Source organism: Oenanthe melanoleuca, chromosome 27 (genome assembly GCF_029582105.1).
Source record: "Oenanthe melanoleuca isolate GR-GAL-2019-014 chromosome 27, OMel1.0, whole genome shotgun sequence".
Lineage (NCBI taxonomy): Eukaryota > Metazoa > Chordata > Aves > Passeriformes > Muscicapidae > Oenanthe > Oenanthe melanoleuca.
Genome location: NC_079360.1, coordinates 833,772 through 844,648, shown reverse-complemented (window position 1 = coordinate 844,648; position 10,877 = coordinate 833,772). Strand labels below are relative to the sequence as shown.

Here is a 10,877-nt window from a genome sequence, read left to right as displayed (position 1 = left end):
CCAGTGTCCCCTTCTCCGGGCAGAGACACCCCAAAACCCTGCCAGGGGAGAAGCACCAGCGCTGGGCAGGGCAATGGCTCTGGCAAGGGACCGGGCGCAGCGTGGGGACAGCCACAGCCGAGTGAACACGGCGTGTCCTTGTCCCTGTCCCCGCGGAGGAGCCGTGCCCGCAGCTCAGCCCTGCCCGGACAGCGGGCCCTGAACCCACCTGCAGCATTCATTTAAACTGTTTGAATTAAGGACTCTCGGGCTGCTCGAGATCTCCGGGGGTTCCTCCTGCCAACCGAGCGCGGGTGCCAGGGAGAGGCCGCAGAGCATCTCCCTAGGACCGGGCTGTGTGAAACGGGGCTTTTCTCCTGAGCTGAAGCTGCAGGTGGGAAGCAGGACAGGGGAGTTCGGGGGGCACAGGGGATCCCGCAGAGCCATATGACTACCTCAGGTCCGGAGTGGGGTCTGCTCCAGCCCTTCGGGCAGCCCTGCCCTGGAGCTGCAGTTGGAAGAGAGCAGCATTTGCTGAGCAGTGGTAAAGCACCGAGGGGTGGGAAGGGTTCAGCTGAGCCCGAACCAGCTCCGTGCCCCGGGAGAGGACACCAGACTCAGGGGCAGCTGCTCCTCCTCGGGAGGCCTCCCCAGCTGGCAGCAGCATCTGAACCCAGCTGGAGCCCACAGCAGACCCCCTCGAGGCAATTGTAATTCTTTCTGCTATCCAATTAAGTAATTTCCTGTTTCTTTCAGCACTTCTGCACCATCCCTCATCAGCCACCTCCTCCCAGGGCCACGGCCAGGGACGGGCAGGTGGCACCCTGGACCCCGACCCTGCTGGCATGCAGGGGGGTAGATTTTTTTTCCTTTAATCAAACCAGGCCTTTTTAGGAAAAGGAGAGGCTGATGCTCTACACAGCAGCTCCCCACACACCACCACAACTTTTTTTTCCACAAATCATTGGTTTATTAGAAAGGCTTTTTCCCTCATTTTACAGCATATATATATATTTATATATATATCTTATGTGACAAAGTTAAATACAGTCTGTTTATGCTCGTTAAGTAATGACAGGTTAATTATTTTAGCGCTATCCTGAAGTCCAAAAATAATCCCTGCCCACAGCGTGATGGGGCCGGGGCTTGGATGGGCCCTACTAAGCTCATCTCTGACAGTAACACTGAAGTGTTTGGTATTTACAGGAAATTGAGTCCCTTTTTTGTGACTGCTGTCACTCTGACCTGCTCCAATTTCTTGTTTACATGGTGAGGGAGCTCAGGGGATTTTTGATCCTTTAACTCTGCCTGGTCTGGTGCTGCACTCCAGGAGGGGACAGGAGGATGAGGAAGGGGACAGACAGAAGAGGGACGGGGATACCACATCCCCACCCTGCTCAGAATCCCCTCCCTGCAGCCGTGGTGGCCCCAGGGCTGTGACACATGCAGGGCTCGGTGAGTGGGGACAGCAGCAGCTCATCCCCTGCTCTGGGGTGGGGAAGCTGAGCCGGGTGATACTGGGAGAACTGGGAAATCCAGTTATGGGTTAAGGACTGAGCTGGGGTAACCCTGTGAGTGGGATGGGAACAGTCCCAAGGCTCCTCCTGCACCAGCAGGGTCTGCACATTACTGCTTCCAAAGCAGGGGAAAAGGAAAGGAAAAAGGAAAAAAAAAAAAGACTGTACTCTGGGAGCATCCTGAATTCCTGCTGCTCCCCAGGCTGCTCCAGTGCCCATTCCTATGGTAGGGAGGAATGCAGCATTACCTGCCAGAGTCACTGCTACCCCCACACCCCTCACCTTGTCCAAGTCTCACTGTTGATTTTTTTTTCTTCTGCAAAATTCTAAATGAAGATTTTTTTTTGTTTTGTTTTTACATTTTATAGTACATAAAAACTTCAAAAATACATGAGCTTGGTAAAATATACATGCTTAGCTGTTCTGCATCTAGCTGAAACTATAAATTGAACCTTTACAAGTGTCTTGGGTCACCTACAACAAACATATTTACACAGAAGCCACCAGAACAAGTACCACTAAGAACTGGCTGTAAAAAATATTATTGCGATATACTACAAATGTAACCTTTGATAGGAGCTACAAAAAGCAGCATCTTTGTTTACAGAGTTCAGTGCAATTCTTTACATTAAAAAAAAAAATATCCTATAAATTAATAAGGAAACCATCAGTGTTACAGAGGAAAGAACACACTTTACATCCTGGCTGCGCTGCCCTGTCCTCTGTATAGCTTCAATTCCTAACAGGATTTTCCTTCTCTCTCCCATCCCAGTGCCTCTTTCCCAACACCACAGAAGATGAAATTCAGAGTGATTTTTTTCCCCCTTTCAGGAGAAGAGTGGTCAAAGCCCAGACTGGAATCCCAACCCTGACCCAAGAACCTCTCTTCAGTCTGGGATATCCAGGCATGGTCCTGGTGCAGGAGAACGCGGATGCAGGCTGGAGAAGGATGGGAGCTCTGGGCAGACACATAGAGCTCCTCCTCCTCTTTACACTAAGATCTTACTTCTACCTTTGCTGCTCACACCAAGAAAACCCCACGTGTGCAGTGACAGGGGCCAAGGAACCTCCTGCAGTGTCTGAAAACCGAGGCCTCCAGCCCCTCTGCAGCTGACAGCTCCCGATGTTCCATCGCCGATTACAAGCCGGATTCAATCATGCTATTTTAATTAGATGACCTCATTAAAAGGATTTTTAGAGATCCTATTAGTGAGTATGAAACCTCATTTATCATGTACAAGGTAGCAGAAGGAAGATGACCAAGTGTAAGAATCCAAGGGGGGAAAAAAAGCCTTTCCAAGTGTCTCGCTGTTCTAAAGGTGAAATGGTTCTCCCAGAGCGGTGCTGCATGGAGGAGTCAGAGCGAGACATCGCTGGGATACAGCCAAGAGCCCAGCCCTCGAGCCTCTGGCTTCTTTGGCTGCTCAAGAGTGAAAAGAAATGCTCAGGCCTCACCTGCCCACTGGCTCGACTCCAACCCCTTCCCAAAATGCCAACTATTCTCCTTCCTCCGAGGTTCCTTCATTTTGTCCTTCATGTTCCGTGGCTGGGTGGATGCTGCAAGTCCTGTCCTGAGAAGATGGGGTGCAGCAGGGGGTGGAGGTGCAGGGCCGTGGCGGCGGCGGCGGCTGCAGGCCTCGGAGCCAGGAGGGTTGGGTAGAGAGCGTGAGGGACAGGGTGGAAGGTGAAGGGGCCCGGGTGGATGGCGGAGGCCGGAATGATGTGGATGGGATGACTGGCCAGGAAGGTGGCGGGGTGCCCTGGAATAATCGAGTGGGTCAGGTGGGACAAGGAAATGGGCGTCAGGTGTGGCTGGGGGATGTGGTGGACCTGAGCGAGGGGCTGCGGGTGCGGGTGGGGGTGGATGCCGATGGCTGCGGCGGCGGCGGCGGCGTGGTGCTGCAGGATGGCGTGCTGCACCGTGGTGATGGACGTGGCCGACGCCGCCGCCGGCTGCTGGATGTGGATGGGCTGGAGCGCGGGCGCGGCTGGTGCCAGGGCGGCCGAGGCGGGGAAGGCCTTGACTTGCTTGGCCAGCAGCTGCTGCTGGATGTGCTGCTGGGCAGCCTGCTGCAGCTTGCTGTACTTCTCCATCTCCTCAGGGGTGAAGGTGATGGGCTGGCTCTCCAGCGGGGCTAGAGAGGAATCTTCTCCCCCCTCCCGATCCCCTTCCATGCTTGGCTCCCCGCTCTGAGGCACGTAGCCAGGAAAGCGCTCAACATCTGGAACTAAGGGCATCATACTGGTTTCTACTGGGACTGGCTGGTTGCCCCCGTCCATGGGCTCCAGCCCATCACCGTCGCTCGGATCTGAGAGGAAGTTGTGTGGCATGACCAGATCTCTGGAGCCAAAGCACTCGGGGAGCGCAGGCGTGTCCAGGGGAAGGGATGGCATCTCCACAGAGGCTTCATCACGTTTCTGCTCATCCAGAGGCTTGTCCTGAATTACCATAACCACATCTTCCAGGAGAGACTGGCCAGCCAGCTGACCCTCCTCCATGCCTTGGGAACCATCCTCAGCATCTGACAGCTCCTGCTCCTCGCCCCTCTCCAAGCCAGACTCCTCGTATCTTTTGGAGTTTGGTTTCCGAATGGTTGGCAACTTCCCAATTAAGGGCAGAACCGGTTTGTTGCCTAAGGAAGGAGGCAGTTTGGGGCCAAAGTAGCCCTGGGGAGGATCTTTGAGCTTTATACCCACCTTGTTTGCCCCCGACAGCACCTCATCAGTGACGCAGGGCTTCTTCTCAACCTTCCTGGACTGCACCTTTTCCAGGAGCAGCTTTGCAGTGACGGAGTTCCTCTCCTCAGGACTGCAGTCCCCTTCCGAGGCCCGCCCCGTGCCACAGCCGCTGCTGTTCTGGGACAGGGAGCCAGATCCTTTCAGATCCTCTCCTTTGCCATCCTCCTTCTTCAGCAGCGACCCTTCACCTCGGCCTGTCCGGAAATAGTGAGGAGACTGGGAGCGATAGATCTTGGACCTGATGAAGTCCCTTCTGCCAGACCTTCTCTCCTCGGGGCTCTCGTGACCCCGGGAGCCCTTCCGTGACAGGGACCTCTGCGAGTGGCTGCGGGTGCTGCGGCTGCGGTCCCGGCTGTAGCTGCGGCTGCGCTTCCAGCTGCGGCCCGTCACGCTGCGGCTCCTCCTCTTGCTCCGGCTGCGGCTGCAGCTGCTGCTGCGGCTCCTGCCCCGGCTCCTCGACCTCGACCTGTCTCGAGGGTGGGTTCGGCTCCTGCTCCGACTCCTGGACCGGCTCCTGCTCGAGCTGTAGTCATCTTCCGATGAGGAGTATTTGCGCCGCTTGGAGCGGTGGTTTGAGCTGTTGTAGTCAGAGTCATCCTCCGAGTCCTGGGAGCGCTTGGAGCGGCAGCGGGAGCGGTCGCTGTAGTCGCTGTAGCTGTCGTCCGAGTAGCTCCTGTGGCGGCTGTAGCGGCTGTGGGCCGAGGACGCGTCCGAGCTGCTGGAGTAGGATCTGTGCGAGGAGTGCCTGCGGCCCGAGCGGGAGCGGCTGCGCGAGTGCTCGCTGCCCGAGTCGTAGTCGTCGCTGTACTGCGACGGGGATTTCTGGCGGCAGCTCTTGCCGGGGGAGCCCTCGTAGCTGTCGTCGTCGTCGCCACTGCTCTGGCGGCTCCGGCGGCCGCTCCGGGCCTGGGACAGAGCTGGGCAGCGCCTCCTCACACCAGGCACCTGCTGCAGCTCAGCCTTGTGTCTTTTGCTGCCGAGCTCTTGGCAGGAGTTACCTCCGTCCTCTTTTTTACCACTGCTTCCCTCCTCAGCAGACAGGGATTTCCTCTGGGACTCCTGGGAGCATCGCTTTTTCTTCTGGAAATGGCTGCAGTCTTCAGACAGTTCAGGTTTCAGTGCCCGGTCTGACTCAGTTGAAAGGGAGGATTTACCTTTTTTGTGCCTGTGCCTTTTCCGTTTCTTGGGTTTCTCTTCCCCCAGCTCAGCCTTCCGGGCCTTCTCCTCAGCTTCCTCCTTGTGTTTGCGTTTGTGTCTGCTGGACTTTTTGTGCTTCTTTTTCTTTTTGTGTTTATGAGACCTTCCAGATTTACTCTTACCTGTTATACTCTTACCGCTGTCCTCCCCCTCTCCCTTACCAACGCTTCCCAGACTGGACTCCTGCTTGCTCTGGGATTTGTTTTCCATTTTTTGAGCAGAACTATTCCCTACACTTTCAGTCTCCTTGGTTTTGCTCGCCTCATCAGGTTCTGTGCTCTGAGTGTTGTCTTTACAAAGCCCCCCTGGATCCTTGGATTTCTCTGCCCCTTTCCCTTTTGCATCCTTGTTACGGGAGAGCTTGAAGTCGAAGTACAGGGGGTTGCAGCTATAGGATACAGAGGGCTCAGCTTTGGTGAAGATGAGCAGCTCTGAAGGCCACTGCAGTGTCGTGCTCTCGTCCTTACTCAGAACAGGGAAAAAAGGTCCCATGGGGTGCTTTGGTCCCTCAGAGCCATCTCTGCAGCCCGAGGCAGGAGGAGGAGCTTCTTTAGCAGTGTCTGGCTCGGGGGGATTGCTCTCTGGAAGATCCTTGCTCTCCTGTGTATTTTCATTCTCTGGGATGTCTTTTTGTTCTGTTTTGCCCTGCTGAGCTGCACTTTCAGTAGTACTCTGCTCCTTCTGCTGAGCTATGCTCTCAGCAGCCTTTTCCGTGTGCTTGCTGGGTTTGGGGGGACTCCCCTTTTTCATTTCGCGCGCGTTTTTTTTGTTCACATTTTCCGCTTCCGTTTGCTCAGTAGCCTTCATGAAAAGCAGGAATTGAAAGTTGGGCTTTACTTTACAGTGGGCTGGGGGGATGTAGTGGTAATACTCTGGTTCCACAGCTGTTGGTCCATCTTCTCGCCTCATCTTCTTCAGTTTGGATAAGGTGCTGGCCAGAGCCCCGCTGTCCTTGTCGTGCTGGTCATCGTCCTCTGCCTTGCCATCAGAATTATTGGTGCCTTCGCCCTCCCCAGATTTCTGCAGGCTGCCAGCCTCTGAGGACCCCTTCTCATCACCTTTTGCCCCGTCTGCAGAGTTGGACTCATCCACGTGGTCCTTGAAAACAGATGCGATGGTCTCCAGCTTCACTGGGGTCTTCTTGGCGAAGGAAAAGGACACCCCGATCTTCTGCAGTGGAGTTCCCAGAGAACTCTTGATGCCAAAGCTGACAGCCTGTGCCCCCTGGGCAGGCGTCTGGCCTGGCACCACAGTGCCTTGTCCAGTGTTCAGGAACCCTCTGTCCGTGGTCATCTCTGTGGCCTGGCCGGAGCTTGTCTGGATGAAGGAGCCACTGTTGGCCGCAGAATCATCGTCATCTCCACCTCCTTCCTCATCCACAGCCACCGTGGTGGTCCTGAACATGGGCCCACTTCCAGGAGCACTGGAACAGGGGGGAGAGAAAACACAGCTGACTGGTGTCCCTATCCCTCTGCAGGAGGATTCATCCCTCAGCAGAGGCAATCTTGTACACTTCAAGTGCTCTTGCACCCAGACACATGCATTAAAATATCATTATACAGCCACTCAAAGTTTTTAATAATATTAAACTACTGAAGAAAATGTATTGCTGGACAAAGCAATTTGGGGATGCTCTGCATGATCAGTTTAGTGAATTCACTCCTACCAAAACCACAGCATCAGCCCCAAACACCAGTGTGAAGCTTTGTCCTCAAGGCCTGTGCAGTATCCCAGAGCAGGAATGCCAGCCCAGCCCAGCCCAGGGCTGCAGCCCCCCGGGCTTCAGGGGTGCTGGGACCACCCAGACTCACCACTCAGGCTGCCTCCTCTGCTCAGCCAGCTCGTGCAGGCGCCGCAGGGCTTTCTCCTGCTTCCTCTCATCTTTCCGGGACCTCGACGAGACATTGCGAGCAAATTCCCTTTGCTTGAGATCTTTTAACCTCTGAGGCAAAAGAAAGCAGGGATGGATCAGATCAAAACTGTTTGTGGTTTATCCAAGAGCAGCTCTTTGCTGTAGCATTGGAAGTTGCAGTGTCAAACCCCTCCCCAGGGACATTTACTGAGCCAGGATGGAGCAACAGCATCTTAGCTCAACAAACCCCACGGAGCACACTGCCATCCTCCCAGCAGCTGAAGGAAAAGACAACTGGTGGTCATTTTTGGCTATGACTTCAAGTTCTGTGGATACCCCTTTCCAATCAACACTACTGGTTTTCTTTAGCATGGACAACAAAGCTGATTTCGAAGCAACAAGCAAATTCTGGAAGGAAAAGGGGAAAAGAAGAAGGGTTGTTTACTTGGCCACTCTTGCAGGGTGCAGATGTACTTGACAAACTGTGCATGACACGTATCAAGAGCATGGGCCAAAGGACAGGAGGGATTAGCTGGTGCCAGAGTTACCCAGGAATGACATCTGACAAAAGCAATGTACCATTACATTGGAGAAGGAGCCAAAAATCCCATGCAAATGATTTTGTAAGCAAATCCAGAATACAACATACACCACAACCGGTTACTTGTTTTCCTGACAGTAGTTCTGAGAGGGTCAAGAAACAAACTGCTCTAAAGGCAGGAGGGTCTCTTGGGGTTGAATACTTTGGGGGGCAGAAGCACCAAGTTCCCCAAAAATCTTATCATGAGGGAGCAAACCCAATCCCAAGGAATTTCAAACATCATAATATCACTGAGGAAGTCTAGGTAGCCAATTCTAATAGAAAATAAACATCCAAGAAACTTCAGAACATTTTGGAAAGTCCCTGTCTCAGAGCACTAGAAGGGGCTGCTGGTTTTTCTTGGAATATATGTGGATATTCACAACATTTTTTTAGAGTGCTCTACAGAAGTTTAAGTAACATAAAGCAATAAAGACAGACCTCTACCATCCTGAAGGGATTCATTGTTCTTTTTTAGTGCACAATTCAAAACCCTTTCAAAGGGCCCAGTTCCAGAATGCATCCTGTACTCAGCTTTTGGAAAAAGTTTCATGTTTTTCAGGCATTTCATGCAGGGCCTGGGAGACTAACGGGACTCAGAGCAAGAGTCACTTTGGAACAATTCCTGTACAGGATGTACAAATCACTGGTGAATTCTAAATACTTCTGGCTGGCTGACTCTGCCTCTTTCCTGGAGCAGCATCAGACTGCCACACACAGAAACAGTGGATCTGGAAACCAACCCAAAGCTCAAATTAGAGGAATTAAGCTGGCCCAATGTAAAGAGAACATTGCTTTGTGAAAAAGGGAGAGATTGGATAAGACAGAGGATTCTCTTGCCTAATTGTATTTACTAAATGTGGTTGATTATTACCAGAATCGGAGGGGAAGACACAAAAATGATACAACTACAGACACCAGTAGAAAGAAACTCACTCTTGTGATCTGGACTCCCATATTAGAAGGGTTTGCTTTCAATACATCAGCTGAAAACGTCACATCACAAAGAAAAAAAGAAAGTAAAAATATAACAAAAGTGGAAGAGAGAAAAAAAAAGCCACAACCAAGCAAGTATTACTAGAGAGCTGTGGGGGAGTGTGTCAGCTATTCTATGGAGCAGGAGCAGAGCCAGCAGAGCCACGGGACCAAGCTGGGGGCTGGAGCAGGGGACACACACAGACACACAGACACAGCAATGATCCCACCTGGAACAGCAGAGCTACTTTCACCAGGACAAGTAAAGGGCTCAAGGGTTTTGTGGTGTATGTTAAATGTTGCAAAGTTAATTTTGTTCCAAGAGGAAGGAAAAAATAATAGATGGACTGAGCAATGCTATCAGCTTTTTCATGCTGATTTTGAAAGCGTGTGTGAAATGCTCTGGGAAGTTATAGCCACCAACAGCTGACAAAACTATTTAATGGGGGCTGATGCCAAGTCTGGAGATCACTCATCCATTTGGAAAAAAGTATGACCCAGCTATTTACACCAGACATGAACTGTGACCTTTCCCTCTCAAGAGGAAGGTGCAATGGTGCACTCAGAGGCCCCTGTGCCCCTAGGCATGGTCCTGATGATCCCCCAGGACACCACATGGGCTCAGAGCTGGTGGGACTGATGCAGCTGCCCCCAGGCTCTCCTGCCTCCATTACATGGCAATTTGAATGCAGACAGAATTAAATGCCCATTATTAAATGCTGATCTTTGTGTGTCTCTGTTCCCCCAAACCTCCCACTCTCAACACTTAAAATTTAGAGGTGTGAAGCAAATGAACCAACCCAAAGCACTGTTAATTCCAGAATACGCACCACACCAACTCCCAGCTGCACCCAAACCTGGGTCCTTTAGGCTGACAAACCACTGACCCTGGTGTCAAGAATGCTGAGAATTTGGTATTTCCAGAACTGGGGAAGAGTTGGTCTGGTTTTTAAAAGACCAAAAGATCTCAAGGCTGAGTTTCTTTTTATCACACAGGAGTCAGGAGGAAGTGTCTTGCTGGAGAAGTACAGGATAGAAAAGCTCACAAATGCACTGTGCCCACTCCTTGGAAATGTAAAATACAGAACAGAACATAGCTCAGCTTCTCTGACTGACCTAAACCAACACACCTGTCATCAGAAATTACTCCACTGACTAGACTGCATTCCCTAAATGCATCCTGGGGGAGATGGGGGGAAAACAGGAGCCCACACTGTTCATTTGTAAGAACTACCTGCTGCAGGAATGAAAAATACCCAGAACTTTTCAAAATAACCTCTAACTCTCCCCTCACTTATTGTTTCCAATATGTCACTGAATCAGGTGATTGATCCCCTCTCCAAGACTGGATAACCAGTTCACTGCAGCCATGTCCACCCTTCTCCCCAGTCCTGATTCCCATGGAAGGAGCAATCCAAAGCCTGAAGTACGATTTCACTGGGTGAAGAAAGCACGTGGAGCACTGAAATGCTGCTCACACACTTCCAGGTCTCAGCCTGCCAAGGAAATCATTTGAACTAAACAGATATTTAAGCTCAGCTTACACTAAAAAAATTTCCATCTAATCCTGAGGAGTGTGTTCGTTATTCTAATCCCCCAAAACCCTCAAAATGACTTTTTGGACCACATCATATGTGTGGGTGTGAGGGGAAGCTGAAGGGAACTGCCCCTTCCCCAGAACCACAGAGAAATTCCACCAAGGATTTAATACAGCCACTCAACCACTCTCAAGGAGCTTCTCCCCTCCACAAGGAGCCCTGGTAACCCATACTTTTGGGGTGAATCCTCCCTTTTTAAGTCTTCCCACTATGCTTAGCAAGACTGATTTAGTTAACAGGATCAAGACACCAAACCTGTATTAAATCAAACACATGCCTCATGCTACTACAGGATTTCAAAACTAAGGGGCATTTTTTTCCTCCATGGGCAGTGTATTTTCTGAGGAAGGAAGCAGCAGCTTACCTAAGCAGCAACATCCTTTCAAATTGCTGGGGACCATAAAGCCAAGGAATATTCTGCTGGTTTATTACTTCAGCTG

At 51.7% G+C, this 10,877-nt stretch overlaps 1 protein-coding gene across 3 annotated transcripts in view; it reads right to left on the bottom strand.

The window, feature by feature from the left end:
* Positions 1 to 925: 925 nt before the first annotated feature.
* Positions 926 to 10,877, bottom strand: part of GPATCH8 (G-patch domain containing 8) — a 32,901-nt gene continuing 22,949 nt past the window's right edge. For all 3 annotated transcript variants that reach the window (XM_056512083.1, XM_056512084.1, XM_056512086.1), the window contains 2 exons: positions 7,244 to 7,374; positions 926 to 6,855 (listed from right to left, as the gene is read on the bottom strand). In XM_056512083.1, coding sequence (XP_056368058.1) covers positions 3,030 to 6,855; positions 7,244 to 7,374 — 3,957 coding nt within the window. In that variant the 3' untranslated portion in view covers positions 926 to 3,029. The remainder of the gene's footprint in view (positions 6,856 to 7,243; positions 7,375 to 10,877) is intronic.